At 34.9% G+C, this 16,196-nt stretch overlaps 1 protein-coding gene across 1 annotated transcript in view; it reads left to right on the top strand.

Annotated features, from left to right (window-relative positions):
• Window positions 1–16,196, top strand: part of NDST3 (N-deacetylase and N-sulfotransferase 3) — a 159,451-nt gene that overhangs the window by 66,673 nt on the left and 76,582 nt on the right. Inside the window, exon 5 of the mRNA XM_040966689.1 lies at window positions 12,127–12,312. Within this exon, the coding sequence (XP_040822623.1) occupies window positions 12,127–12,312 (186 nt within the window). The remainder of the gene's footprint in view (window positions 1–12,126; window positions 12,313–16,196) is intronic.

Genomic DNA, 16,196 nt, shown 5'->3' with positions numbered 1-16,196 from the left:
CCACTACACAGTTACTATAACCCCCCCCCAAGTGAAAAGCCACAACAAAATCAACAACAGGAGGAAAAATAGAATTAAATTTAATTTAGTTTTGAAAGCTCTAATAGTAATTATGGAGCAAATCCTTTAAATAACCTTGCATTTCATGATTACAACTATCAGGCAATGTAGCTTTAGAAGTAGAATGGAAAAATCAGGAGTACAAAATATTGTCTAGTTCCAGTATTAAACTACAATTGCCAAACTACATCAGACAGGAAGAAATGGCCCCCTCCACTTCTCTCCTAGCATACACAAGAGAGAAAAAAAATTGAAACATTTGTACCATCCACCTTCATCTACATCTTGAACCTCCTCACCCTAATCATGCACTCCTCCCAGCTGTGAAAAAATGTTAAAAATTGAGTTAAAATTTGAATTTAAAAAAATAAAGAAAGAAGGAAAAAATAAACTGTGACAATAGAGGATAGCATAATACAGTTTCAAATATTTATGAGACAACTTTAAAACTAGGACAAAATGTTATTTAAAAAAGCAAAGTAACATTTTATTTAAATATAAACAAAGGATGAGTAGCATATACACTCAGTTGAAGACTTAGACCTAAATTTTGAGAGATGGTAATACTGAGATCTTTAATCATTAAATAATCTTTAGGAGGAATTACATCTTTTGAATTTCCTATCCTTTAACCTGATTTCTTTGGTGTATTCCTATAATTACTTCACAATTACTTTTTAAGGATTTAAAATCGGAAATTCATATCTAATTATCTTTTTTATTTCACGTATTAGGTCCTTTGAACACCCAAAATCACACTATCCTCTGCTATTCCAGACATACAGCATTTCCATTTAGAGAATATAAACCAATTTTTTTTAGAATGGGAATAGAAACAGAAAATTTCAGAAGAGCTAACAAGTTAAATTACTACTGAAGTAATACAAGAAGTGGCTATGAAGGCCAACTTGAGCTAAACTAATTCAAGCCCAAGTATAAAGTAGATAAATGTAAAAACTCTCAAGATAGAATAAATAGAGATTCTTATTAGAAGGATGAAGATTCTTTCCAAAAGGGAATAACAAATCAAAAATAACATCAAACCTTGAGCCTCCTACTTTTCTTCCTTGATGTGCTTAAATTTGTCCAATTGTATGCTACTGATTTTTCCTTGACAGTGCTGCACTTCACTTACTTGAGTGAACACTGCTTCCACTCATATCTAGAATAGTGCAGAATTTCTTCTTCTTACCCAGGCATACCACTCAAATTTTCAGAGGTTTTGATTATCTTAGAAACTTAGAATCATTAGGTATGTAAATTCCTTTCCAGATCACCTTGTTTTCTATTCATTATGAAAGGACAGGAAAGGAAGGAAGAGTCTTCACTTTCCTGAGATTTAAGGAAAAGAAACTGCTGAATTCCAAATATTTACCAGACAACCATGTTCATTCTTTCAATGAATTATTAATACTCCAAATCATTTGCTGGCTTATGTATCCCCTTGTTAAAAATACAGAAAGTGAAGCTCAGAGTGCCTACATGATTTTCCTAGAAAAACAAAATAACTAAAATCTAGAGAAAGGATTTTCTGTTTGGGTCTGCCCATTCCAAAGTGTATGTAACTACCATAGTTGGTATAATTGAAAGATGCCATGCCATTATGGAAGCCTCATAACCATAATATAAAGGCTTATACTTAAAAACAAATCTGGAGAATTAAAATTAGATTTTTAAAAATAATTTTCTATTGAATAGTGGTTTAAATGATTTACATAACATCATGAACTTATGCAGCCAGTTCCACCAGTATTGCTGTCCCGATGGCTGTTGTAAGCAACAGAGGGTGTGAAATGGTTCTAATAAAATAGATCAACATCTACTTGTACTTCAGGAGTAACTATCTTTATTGAAAATTAGTACTGTTAAGACTTGAAAATTCTTAGCATAGTCAGTCCTGCATATTTTTAGAAATATTAAATGTTTGCAGATACTCCATAAATTCGAGATGTTTCCAAATTGCTTCTCACTTTTTATTAACTATTAGAGACTCCCAAAGGTCTACATAAAACTCATTATCTCAAATTCTGAGAAAGTTTGATTAAATACTAAAATTCTTTGGGGCCACTGCAATGACCCAATTGGCTGACCCTCTGCCTGCAAACGTAAGCATCCCATGTAGGTGCCAGTTTGTGTCCTGGATGCTCCACTACCCATTCAGTTCCCTATTGTAGCCTCAGAAAGCAGTGAAGGATGGCCCAAAGCTTTGGAATCCTGTACCCATGTGGGAGATGCAGAAGTGGTTTCTGGCTTCAAACTAGCTCAGCTCTAGCTGTTACGGCCATTTGGCGAGTGAACCAGCAAATGCAGGATTTTTCTGTCTCTATTTCTTTCTGTAAGTATGACTTTACCATATAAGTAAGTAATTTTTTTAAGATACTGAAATTCTTCTGTTGTTTTGTCATGTAATTTTCCTTTCATATATTTCACTGGACCACAAAAAATAAAGCTTTAAATTTGGGTGACAGATAAGTGTGAACTCACCATATTACTATCACACAACTTTTCTTTCGTAAATTTAATAATAAAAACAAAACCTAACCATAAAAATCTTAGATTTAAAAAATAAAGTCTTGGGACCAGTGCTGTGACATAGCAAGTTAAGCCTCTGTCTGTGGCACTGGCACCTCATCTGGGTTCCAGTGCAAGTCCCAGCTGTTCCTATTCCAATCCAGCTCCCTGACAATGTATTTAGGAGAAGCACATCCATGTAGATGATCTGGATAAAGTTCCCGTCTCCTGGCTTTGGCTCGGCCCATCCCCTGCCTTTGTGGCCATACGGGCAATTATCCTGAGGATGGGAAGAGCTCCCTCTCTCACACCATGTCTCTTCCTCTCTCTGTAGATGCCCTTCAAAATAAAATAATCTTTTAAAAAAATAAATAGATCTTCATAAGTTAATTTTTATATATATTTTTTTTACAAACTGATTCTGGCATTTATAGGAATACATTCCAGCAGTTGAAAATAAAAAAAAGCCATCAACCCAGCCTGTGAAAAGTACAAGTGTAGACATCATTGTTTTGAGTGTCATTGCAAAAGTACATGCTTTAGTAGTAGGTTTACTTGTGAGACACTCAATAAAAATAACACTACTTCAGAAATTCTTAAGGGAACTGAAAATAGTGCTTTGATAAATGGAAATGCACTTAAAAGAAATCATGTAATTATCAAGGCAGACTGTGATAGAGTTTGTAATACTACTGCAAACAATTTTAGAATTTACAAGTGAAAATGAAGGTTAAAGAAGAGTGTACTCATGTTTTCCAGCCCCTTTTCAATATTTTTATTCAATTTATAGCTTAACATTTTTCTTTGTACATTAATTTATATGCTCTACTGTTATTCTAGTTAATCAAATAATTTTGATTATACTTTAGGGAGAATATATTGTGTCAAGCAAAGTTTTTTTGTTAGTGTCATGGTTAGTCTAATCAAATTCATGGTGCACCTACTCTAAAAACTTGATGATATCAGTTCATACATTTACATTCTTCATCTATTTTGAACAGATTTTTATATAAAGTATAAGGTAGAGATCTTGTTTAATACTTTTGCATGTGGAGATCCAATTTTCCCAGCACTACCTGTCCTCTTCCTAGACACTGATTACTTGGCTGTAGATCCATGGGTTGATTTCTGATGTTTCTATTCTACTCCATTGGTCATGCCTATTTATTTTTGCCAGTACCAGATTTTTAGGATGACTACTGTCCTATAGTATGTCTGAAACATTGTATTATGATTCCTATGGCCTCTTGTTTAAGACTGCTTTAGTTATTCAGAGTCTGTTGTGTTTCCATTTAAATTTTAGCATCATTTGTTTCCATATTTGAGAAAAATGTTGGTATTTAGATTGAGATCACATTGAATTTATAAATTGTCATAGGTAGGTCGACATCTTGATGTTATTAATTTTTCAAATCCACTGACATGGCAAATTCCTCCTATTTTATTTCTTTTATTAAAGTTTTGTAATTTTCATATCCTTTGTTAGATAGCATCATATTTTCCTTGATAAAATTGTATTATCTCCACATTCTTTATTTTAAACGTATGCAATTTAGGAAAATCTTAAAATTTTAATTAATATAATTTAAATATACAAATTGACAATGATAAATAAATGTCTCTATGTCTGTTTTGTACTGGAATAATTATTCTTACCTCTATTCCAAAAATTGCTCTCAAATGCATGCACAGAGATTAAAATTTTTCTGTGAGTTTGTATGTGGTATCCTTGATAGGAACTGAAAGTTTAACTGAGATAACTGAGAAAGTGAAAATTGGAATGAGAATCTGAATCAGCTCTCAAGCTTGTATACTAATATTTGTCAAGCATTTACTATTGGCAAGACACAAGGATTACTGAAGTAGTAAAACAGAACTTGGATTTAGCAGTTTGTTGTTTATTATGGAAGAAAAACATTAAGTAAATAATTATGCGAATAAACGTGTGTTGCAAAATGCTCTGCTATGAAAATGAATGAAAGCCATATTGGTCTTGTTGGTAAAACTCTTCCAACAATATGACAGAATCATTATCTAAAAAGACACGTCATATTTATTGAGGTGAAGGGCTGGAGTAGGAATAGCCAAAGCTGCCAAAACCACATATGAGTGGATTTTAATGTAGGAAAGCACTTGGTGAGTTTCAGGAAATGGCTAATGAGACCAAAATAGAGTGAACAGTGCAGGGTGATTCAAAATGAAGGTACACTGAAAAGCAAGGATTATATGATCAAAAGCTTGAGATGAAGCCAGGAATTTTGTAATTTTAATGCAAAAGGAACTCATGGGGAGATTCTGAGTAAGAAAAATCATCATTCCTGTGTTATTTGAATATTGCTTTGGCTGGTATAGAGGATCTGGCAGACTGTTAGGACTGATATGGACTAAACGTGATGATGGTGACAGTAATAGAAAAAGGGGGATAGATTTAAGATATTTACTGTAGATAGTACTGATAAAGCATGTCAATAAACAGGATTTGGGAAAGAAAGAGGAAATCAAAAGGCATTAAGACTAGTATCTGTCTTTTTGACAGAGCAACAGATCTGTTTGATGACAGTGTCATTTAATGACATGAAAGAACCATGAAGAACAGAACTGTTTGGGATGAAACATGGAGAAACTAACAATTGAAACTAAACAATTCCGTTTGTGTTCTAAATATTTAATTTACAGTTTATAGTACCATAGCCATTTTCAATTGTCTTTTCAGTCCATGTCCTCAACTAATAAAATCTTCACATAAACCATTAAATTCATGTATTAGTATGTTCTTTTCAATCAAGGATCAATGAGGAGAATGATGAAAATTAAACTTGGAAGCTAAAATGTAAACTACTTCAGGCTTTCTGCTTCATTCTAAAAAATGTGTTTATAATCCCAAAACAAATGTAGAACAGTTAGCTACAAATCTAGCATTATGGCTAAACCTAAATATCATAGTCGGCTTTCCAGATTATATTGCTTGCGATCTTAACCAGACTTTTGTTTCCAGTAAGATTACAGGTATTACCCCTGAATGCAAAATTTGAGGCCAAACTGACGTTGCCTTTATTAAAAACCCATTTAGAAGACTACTCCTATTAATTCTCAATGATTACCAGGCTATAACTACATGAAAGTGGTTTCTGGCATTTCAAAGATTAGATTGTGGTAAGAAGTAGCAGATTTGAGAGGCAACACATAAATCTCAGGTGTGCCTTTAATGGGGACCGGGACTCAAGGTGTGATGACTGTGCTGAGAAGAATCAGGACACAGGGGATGCAGAGGCAAGATGAACCAATGCACACGTTAGTGAGTTTTACTGGACAACTTATACCATGATTTTTACAGGGCAAGTAGTCAGATGAAAGTTGCTACTTAACTAAACAATACCATACAAGCTACTCTAATGATAGATCACGAGGGATTTGGAAAACAATCACCAGGTCTCAAGCAACAGGATAAGTAAACATGAGTTACAAGAACCAAAACTGATAAGCAGACAGATATGGAATATACATATTTAAGAAACTGAAACAGGAGTTCGATAACTCTATAGAAGTTTATTCTGGTGACTTATTAAGAAATGGTTAGACTGTTGTTAGACTGTTGCTAGAAATGTCAGTGCTTCAAGACTGATCTCTATAAGATTTATTACAGATTCAACCTCTGTTCTAAAACAATAAAAGCTTTAAATATTCCTTATTTTAAAAAAAAGAAAAAAAAACAAAGAAGCAAACCCACCATAGTTTACTAGGGTGTAAGTCATGCTTTACCATGGAAGTTTCAGTAAAGACAGTCTTAAAATATACATGCAGTGAAAGTAATAAAAACAAGGTATGCTTTTTGTGGGGAAAAAAAAGCATATCCTAGTAGTTTCATAATTTCTGCATTATATTTGACTAATAATATATAGAAACAATGGAAGAAGGATAGTAGTCGACAAAATTATAACAGATATTGAGTGTGCCTTGTGTTCCAGGAACTGCAAGTCATTTACATGCATCTAAGGATATTTCTGATTAACACTGTTGAAAACAAGACATGAGGCTCAAAATCACAGTGGTGATAAATAGGATTATAAAATGTTCTGGTATTTCTGACTCCGGTAAATTTTTCTGCCACTATGCTACACACAACAAAAGATCAAACTACAGAGTTTTAATGTTTCTGTGTTGCTGAAAGTTAGAGAAATAGAAACTGTGTATACATTCATTGCAAAATATTGTCTAACAGTTAGACCATCCATTTATTACATGGGTTTCCTGAGGACACAAATGCTATTTGCAACCATTTAAAACTACCTTGAGCCTTTGAGCAGCACAATTTCTTAGAAAATTTAAGAAACAGTAATTTAATTTTATAAAGTAGCTCATGGAATTCTGGAATTTGTCCTTACTTCACCTATTTTTTAAAAAAAAATTATCAATGCTGTAATCACTCATTTTCTTTCAATGTCTATAACTGAAATTTATTTCTTTTTCTGGTTCCTATCACTGCACTGCTTTCTTGCTTTTCCATCCTTTCCCTATTTTCCTTCCTTTCTTCGTTCCTTCCTTTGAGTTCCCATCCATTGACTCACATGTCTAATGTCCATAATAACTTCATCTGGATGAAGGGTGGAGCCAGGAAATCATTCACATCTCCCACTTGAGTGATAGGGACCAAGTTATTGAAACCAATACCTGCAGCCTTGCAGGATGTACATTCACAGTGAGTGGGAATCAGAAAGCAGAGCTGAAAATCCAGTCCAGCCAGTCCCTCTCCAGTGGTGTTCTAACCACTTGGCCGAATTCCTGATCTCTGCTTTTATTTATCTTTTGAGAAAAAAATGGATTTTTGAAGAAAAAGACAGGAAGAGTAACACCTCTTTTCATAAATCACCTTAGATGAATGCTTCACTGCTCTTTATAAAGACAAATTATGTTGATATATTTCAAAAACCACTTAAAAAGAAACCAAAATATACTTTAATAAAATTTTAATAGAGCTCTAAGTGATATAATTGTGTATTTTTGGTAATCTCTACAAAGGATGCAGATAAAATGCACAATAAACTTTCCCTCTCACCTTCCATAAACGCAGATACATCCGGATCCATTTCTTTCTCCACAGCAGTAAGGCCATGCCTCTCATTTCTAGCATTTAAACTACAGTTGACTAAACTGAGTTTTGGAAAATGAAGAGTTTGCATTCACAATGGAAGGAAATGACAGGTACAGTGTAGAGCTGGGGAAGGTGGATGAATACTTATAAAAGATGTAGGTGTCATTTCCTATCATCGTCTACCTGGTGGAAGAAAACTACATTTTGAGACTTTTATGCCATATGAAAGAGTATGAACAATAACATTTAACTATTTTTTACCATATTTCGTTAGGTGCTCACCTACTTCTTATATTCTCTCCCACCCCCCTTTTGTTATTAGTTATACTGGAAAACAATGCTAACCATACTTTCTTCATTTTTACATCCATTTGCAGCATGATTCTATTATTCGACTTAGCTGGCAGCCTGATACTATGATCCTTTGTTATGTGAAATTGCTCTTTGGCTTGAGGAGAGCCATAACCAATTCAAAAAAAGCCTGTTATGCTGGGAACTTTTAAGATTATCAAGCAATTGAAAATACAAACAGAAAATTTTCAAAACTCATGCAATAGAAAAAATACACGTTTTTGTATGACACATTTAATCTTCTATGCTCCTATAGTTTCACTCTCCAAAAAAAGACTGCATCTGCATTAATGGACCACGTCAGGTGGGGAAAACATCTTTAGTTATACAAAGTTATCCTAAAATCCAGATTTCACAAAAATTTATTTCTAGGATTGACAGAATCTGAGCTGGAACACCTGAACAGAAACAGCACTATGGAGTAGTATATGGGTGCAGGTGCATGGAGTGTGTGTGATTTTGAAATTTTTTTCATTATTATTATCATTTTAAAATACAGTTCCATAAACCCTATGATATCCCCTACCCATTCTCCAAGTGCCCTCATCCCCACACTGTGGCCCTGTATAATTACAACAGCATAGTTCCTCATAAACAGTCATAAGTCCATCATTAAGGGCATGGACAATGGCAGAGAGTCTAGCATCCCATTGTCAAAACACATTCAACAGTTTCAGTGGGAGTCCATCCTCAATCCGTAAGTAGAGATGGCACAGTGCACCGTATCCTCACATCTGGACATGACAGCATCCACTACACAGTTACTATAAATCCCTCCCCCAACTGAAAAGCCACAAAAAAATCAACACAGGAGGAAAAACAGAAACAGAACTTCACATTGCCATGAAGTTAAACAACATGCCACTGGATATCACAGTCCGCATTACAATTACTATACATCCTGTCAAATGAAAAACCATAAAACATAATCAACAACAGGAAAAAAGGAAATTCAAAATGCCATGAAGTTAAAAAGCATGCTATTGAATGACTGATGTATTGCTGAAAAAATGAAAAAGAAAATCAAAAGCTTTCTTGAGGAAAATGATGCTACTGTATGACCTGGGAATCAGTGAAGAATTTAACGAGAAAAAAAAAAACTGCACCAAAAAAATGAACCTAAATAAAAATTCAAAATCCATGAGTAATACTTTCTACTAATCTTTGTTGATGAGATATGCCTTGTGTAGGCAACAAATAAATGGGTCTTTTTTTTTTAATCCAGTGTACTAATCTGGGATGTTTGATTGATAGGTTGTAGCCATTTATATTCAGAGCTAATACAAATAGGTGGGAAGTTGGTCTTGTCATTTAGCAATTGGTTAACCGTTGATTAAATCTTCTGCTGTTATTTTACTGAGATGTTCTTCACATTTGTCTTTGGTTTTTGTGGGAGCTATTCCTTTTCACTGTCAAGAGGACATCTTTAAATATTTATACAGCAGGTCTGAAAGAGATGAATTCTTTGAGAATTTCTTTGCTGTGGAAGAATTTTATTTCATTTTCAAAGACAAAGGAAAGTTTTGCAGGGCACGTTATCCTGGGCCAACATTTTTTTTTCTTTTAGAATCTGGAATAAGATGTTTCATTCTCTTCTGGCCTCCAGAGTTTCCTGTGAGAGGGCAGCTGTGAGTCTGACTGCCAGTCCTCTATAGGTCAATTGATTTTTTCACATGTACATATAGCGATCTTTTCCTTATGTTTGATTGAAGAGAGCGTCATTATACTCTGTTGTGCTGAAGATCACTTTTGGTCAACCCTATTGGGAATTCTGTGCCCTCCTGGATTCTGTTTCCCTATTCTTTATCCTAATTAGGAAAGTTTTCTTGTATTATTTCATTAAATACATTTTTAAACCCAGCTTCTCTTTCTGTACCTTCTGGAACTCCCAAAACTCTTATATTTGACCTTTCAAAGGTGTCTCTTAATTCTTGAATACCTTTTTGAGATTGACCCAGATCTGCTTCCAGCTTTTTCATTGTTTCCTCATTGTGATAAGAAACATTTTCCAGTGCTGACATTCTGCCTTCTTCATTCTGTTATTGAGAATTTCCACAGAATTTTTAGTTTGCTCTATTGCATCCTTCATTTCCAATAATTTGGCTTGGTTTTACTTCAGTGTTGCTATTTCTTGTGTGACATATTCCTGGGACGCCTGTATGTACTTCTCATTGTTGATAAGAAGCTTAATAACAGTTTTTGAATTCTGTGTCCCCCATTTTCTCCATGTATTTCTTAGTTAACTCTGAGGCTACCAAAGGCTTTTGCTCTTTTGCAGGGGAGTCTTCCGTAATATTCATTGTGCCTTTGTCTCTTCTTTTGCTCTTGGTCATTGTACTTCTGGTTAGCAGATTCTTCTCCTTAGGGCAGGTTTCTAAGCTGTGTCACCCACAGGTCTACTGTTCAATTTACTTATTGTGGTTGGCACACGGTTCTTTGTAGTCACTAATGCCACTCCACCCAGTGAGTTCCAGCACTGGGTTCTTATATTCTACTTCCTCCAAGGCCTCTGTAGCCCCAGCTCCTAGCTCACTCTGTACCTCCTGTGATCCCATGGTGGGACTGCACCATTGTCTGTACAATGTTTCTCCCACTCTGGCTCAAGCATTTCCCAGGATTAGGGAGATACCAGATGTCCTAAATAACTAGGTTGGTGGTGGTAATGATCTTGCTGGAATCTAATGGCTGAATATCTGAGGGCTACAAGGACTGATTTTGAGACATAAGATGCCAAAGTTGATATTATTTTTTATATGGGACCAGTGCAATGCACTGATCTGGAATTGAGTTTGTTCCCATCTCAAAGAATGTGCAACTCACTGTTGTCCCTGCAGTCTAAAAGCCTTTGCCACACTGTACAAAATGGCACTTGATATGCCATTCATGGAGTTCTTGATCAGCTGGCCATTAGGTCTTGGGGCTACCCAGCCCTATTTTGGGTGAAACCTGTAGAATGTCACACTGTTGCTATTTACTGAGCCATAAATGAGTCTGCTCCAAGCTTAGTGCATCTGTATTCCTCTACCAGAGTCCTTACCTCCCTATGTGTGATGGCTCCTGATTCAGCTCTCTTGAGGGACTAGACTGTGAAATGCACCCTGTTCCCACACCACTTGTTTGGGATCTGCTGCTCTGTCTCTGCTCCTGCTCAGTTCAAACAAATCATCAAGATCATAATTCTTTTTCTTAGTTCACCTCCTGAGTTCCTGCTTAACTTCCCGTTCCATCTGCTTGCTGGTAGGGTCCGGCTGCCAGTGGAGTTCAGATTACCATTTGCTGAATGCCACTGCAGTATCTGGTTACTGCAACACCAGACCTTTGTCTCCATTGCTGTCCTGTGTCCATCATTCTCCAGGTGCCCCTCTAGTGTCAGTTATTCTTCTTCAGCTTCCTGGAATGTGCCCTCTCTACTTCACCCTGGCTAATGTTTCTCTGTTTAAACTGTGTGCTTACACTATCAACCATCTTTTTTCTCCGAAATTCATTTTTTAATTGGATTCATTTGATGGATAAAAGTTGGGTTTCAAATTGACTAGGTTCCCAGCATCTTTAGATTTTTCAATACTTTTTATGTTGACCATGAGAATTTCGGCACTATAAACTTTTACCCCAAAGTGCACACTCTTCAGAAGCAATGAACATGATTACTGGAACACATGCTGAAGACCAATAGATGGTGGCAAGCTTGATGAAAACTGCGCAGCTGAAAAAATATCCTTTCAGCTGTCATATTAAACCTGTAATGTTCACTATTCTTCTAATAAATATTGGTTTTATTTTGCAGGACATGCTGCAGTTTTTTTTTATATATATAGCAAGTGTTGAAATTTTGAACCATAGAAAAAAATATGTGACATTGACAAGAACTTACCAAATGTAAAGACTTTCAAATTGTTCATTAAAATCACTGACCCTGTTCTATCTGCTATGCATCAAACTAATACTGGTGGAAATACTGTCAGGCTTCATGAAGTCTATAGAGCTTAATATTTATCGCTATTTAATTTTCCAATGTAATAAGTAAAAATGGATTAATGGCAATTTTGAAAATCCTGGAATAAAAACAAAATCATGATCAACTTTTGCACTTTTAATTAACATTTGCTTTATTTTAGGAGCATGGCATTCCTACTGATATGGGCTATGCGGTGGCTCCTCACCATTCAGGTGTCTACCCTGTTCATGTTCAGCTTTATGAGGCCTGGAAGAAAGTCTGGAATATTAAAATCACCAGCACTGAAGAATACCCACATCTGAAACCAGCCAGATACCGGAGGGGCTTCATCCACAAAAACATCATGGTGAGCCATCTCTGGGATGCATGAGGTGCAAGTAATTCTCCCAGGTTTATAGTCCTCATTTGAAGGAGGAACAAAGAGAAAAAGCAAAGTGCTGAAAGTGTGACTACAAGAGCTCCAGGCTGCAGAAAGCATGCTTGTCATTTCCAAGCAACAGATACTTTAATTAACGCTACTACTTTTCAGTTATTCAGAAACAACTAAAATTGTTCTCTTTCTAAACTAACACTACTACTTGGTAAGCAGGGACTGGTGTTAAAATACTAAAAAAAACCAAACAAATAAAAAAACTTCACCTGATTTGTACATAATTCTTAGAAACCATCATTTCTTCAAATTAGTAGATAAAGCTTAAATTAACTCTCCTATGTTTGGTGTGCTGCTATTGTATAAGCCAGTAAAGCTGTATTTTTCTTCTTACCATAACAGGCTTTAAAAAGCCCAGCTATTTGCAGCAAGAAAACACTTGTGAAATCCTGAATAATTCCTAACAAATGATGATATAGAGACCAAAATAACTGACAATGATAATTGAATCATTCTTTCTCACTGCTTATTTCTCTATTCTATATATAATAGAATAAATAACAGGATAAATAAACAACTGAACAAAATAAAACAAATTTTATACACTGGTGCCAAATGTATATTGACAAAATATGTTTCCACATGATACATTATGATTCCTTCCAAAGTCAGTCATTAAATACTATTTTTTTTCTCAAATCATAAAATCCAAAGAAAGGACTGATGGGCTTGGAAATTTAGATTCACATACTGGGGGAAAACCTCACACAAAGTACTATTTGAGTAGCCACAGAAACTCTCTGTTAAACTGATATATTTGATTAGCTACATACCCTCTAGAATTAGCTGAACTTGACTTCTTTTCAAATGATTTTCCAATGTCTGCAAAAATTAGAGGGGAAATGACATTTAACTTGGATCAATTCCATCTTGACTTCACCCTCCATTTAAAAAAAAAACTGTTAGAAATTCAAAACTATGGCAAAATAGCCACATTTAAACCCAGTCTTTCCTTCCTCATACCTGAAAATGAACTTATTATGCCTAAAGCAGACAGCTTTCCTACCAGACAACATTTAGAATACTGGAGTTCTGTGCAAAATTTAAAACCTCTCCTGCATTTAACATTAAAGTTTATGTCTAAAGATTTATTCAATGTTCTCTTCTGTTTCTGTTTCTCTCTACATTGCCAGACAATGTATTTGGACATGTCCCTTAAGATATATTCATTTTTCACTTCCTTAGACAAATATTTTACCTTTGTTATAAATGTGTGCATCTTGCAAGTAATATTGGCTTCCTTATTAGATGGAGCTGTGCCTGAAGTTCCACTTTTACAGTGTTAATGGAAATTATCTGCATTTGTTGTGGGCTCTTGGATGAGAACTTCCAAATAGAGAATGTTCAACAAGCAATGAATTATGCATTTGAGAAAAAGGACAGTGTTAGGAGCCATCTAAACTGATACATAACTTTAGATCATAAATGCCAATATGACTTCCCATACAGACGTCCAAAAACTGAGAAGGGAACTGAGAAGTGAACTACTCATATTTACTGTATGAGATGAGGGAACTTTTTTATCCTCTATTCACAAATCAAACTCATAAAATCTGAAGTGAAACTCATTCTTCCCTTCAAATTAGCTATTGATCCTGCTATCCCTAATTGAGGTCTGTAGTTTACATATAACATGGCATTCTAACTTCTAATGAGTCTCTAAATGCCATTAAGAAATCCTCATTAACATTTTTAAAATTCTCTTCTCAAAGGTGGCATCTGAATTCATTCCTTGACTTTCATATGCTGTGAAGCTAGTTTCCAGTTTATTTATTTACAACGTCTATCCACAACCACACAAACACACAGCAATCCATCCCACTGACAGTGCCAACCTTTTAATCTTTCCAAATACTGCCTTCATCTTTGCCTTCCTAACCTTGATTAATTCTGTTTCCACAGCCTTTAATATCATTGTCAGGGACCTGAAAAACAAGCTAGACTAAGTCTTCTTACTGTCTGCTTTTCCTATGCCATTGCCATCCTTTCCATCTGAATGAATTTCTGGCCACTTGTATCTACTGATATCCCTTTGTTCTTCAGTATCAGCACATATGTCTTATGTAATTGGACATGAAGTACTTTGGTTTATACCAGGATTGTACATTAAATCCTGACTGTTGAATGCAATTCTCTGGAAATATCCAGAGATGTCTAGGTAATTAGAATACACACTCTGATTGCCACCTTCACTTGCTGATCAAGACGTACATTACTAGATACTTCCATCATCCTGCTGGAAGTTCCATAGATGGTCTTTATCGGTAGTTCCCAGAAGCATTTGCTTGCAATTGTCACTAGTTAAGGCTTATTTACAGTATATTAGCTTCAGTTTCCATAGACCAAGATTTCTATTGATCATGGTTTATACAGCCAACTTTCAGGTATTTTCAGTAACTATAAGATTTCTAGAAGTTCATTATTGTTTGAGTTTGAATTTAATAGTGTCACACTTGCAGAATGAAGTCTACAGGGCAGTCCACTGCCATATGCCCCCAAAATAGTTTCTTACTTCCCTAAGGAAAATAGAATTACTTTAGGAAACATGTTCAGCATCCATAGCACAACATGTAAAGATCAAACAGTGCCTCCCTTATTATTGTCTTACTTGTCTGCTCAGCTTCTTAGAATGGACCACTGGCTCTCAATCTTAGAGCAGTGCTCATGCTCCAGCAGAGTTGGTGCTCCCCAGACTTTCAGAGGATAGCTGGCATTTCCTACTCACTATGTTCTAATTCACATAATTTTAAGAGACAAAACTAAAACTTCTTTCCACTTCTATGTGCTGCATAGAATCAACATTGCAAATCAGTCATAAGCTTTGTATATATTCGTTCTTTTTCCCCGAAAGACATTCAAATGGAATCCTAAAAGTGATTGATTTAGAGTCACAAACTTTCAAAATCTATACTAACCTGAAATTTTTTTATAACATATAGAAACTTTATTATTTAGCTTTGGGATACTTCTTTTATTCTGATAAATCTTGAATTTTTCAAGAGTAGAAAACACATATCTGTATCCTTGCTCACGGATTAAAATAGAATTTAGAATCTAGGATAAAGCTTTAATTTCCAGGAAATGACATTTCTAAGAAGTGTTAGGCAATGTATTTAATTCAGTTAGAATTTCGTTACATCTAGCTCTTTTTTTTTATCATTGAATTTGTGCACAGCTTATGAAAATGTATAATGCTTTAAATACAGACATTACTGAAATTGATACTTTGTGTTTAAAACTGGTTACTTTAATTATTTCAATATAAAATGACTTCTAAGGGTTTAACTTTTGCCAGTTTACTACAATTAATAGGATACATAGTATTTACTTACCAACCTATGTTGTTGTAATGGAACTGAGAATTATGGTTTCTAATGAAAATTTCTAGTAACTATATTAATTTCATTATAGTACATATTCAGTCAAAATTTAAAAGAAGTAATGTGTTTGTAGAAGGTTACAAACATGAAAAGTCCTGAGCAGGTAAAATTTTGAAAGCACTCACTGATCCAAATGTGCTTTCAGACTGAAGATTATAAAAATGAAGATCTATTTGCTAAGGACAATAAGTAGACCTGCCTATCTAAGATGCTATAAATTGTGGTGTTCTCCAGAGTCTGTTCATTAATATGTGCTATTTCAAGTGTAAAATGACAAAACACAGGTCATCATAAAGATATTGCCCAGGATTTAGCTGAAAAACATAACATTTTGCCAGCTTTGGCGCACACATTTGATGACTGCACTGAGACCTTACCAGAAAACCTATAAAAATGTACTCATGACAAATGTGAATAATT

The sequence above is a fragment of the Ochotona curzoniae genome, unplaced genomic scaffold (assembly GCF_017591425.1).
Source record: "Ochotona curzoniae isolate NIBS_2020 unplaced genomic scaffold, NIBS_Ocur_1.0 scaffold_4506, whole genome shotgun sequence".
In the NCBI taxonomy this organism is placed as follows: domain Eukaryota; kingdom Metazoa; phylum Chordata; class Mammalia; order Lagomorpha; family Ochotonidae; genus Ochotona; species Ochotona curzoniae.
Note: the sequence above shows the minus strand (reverse complement) of the source record. Positions and strands in the feature narration are given on the sequence as shown.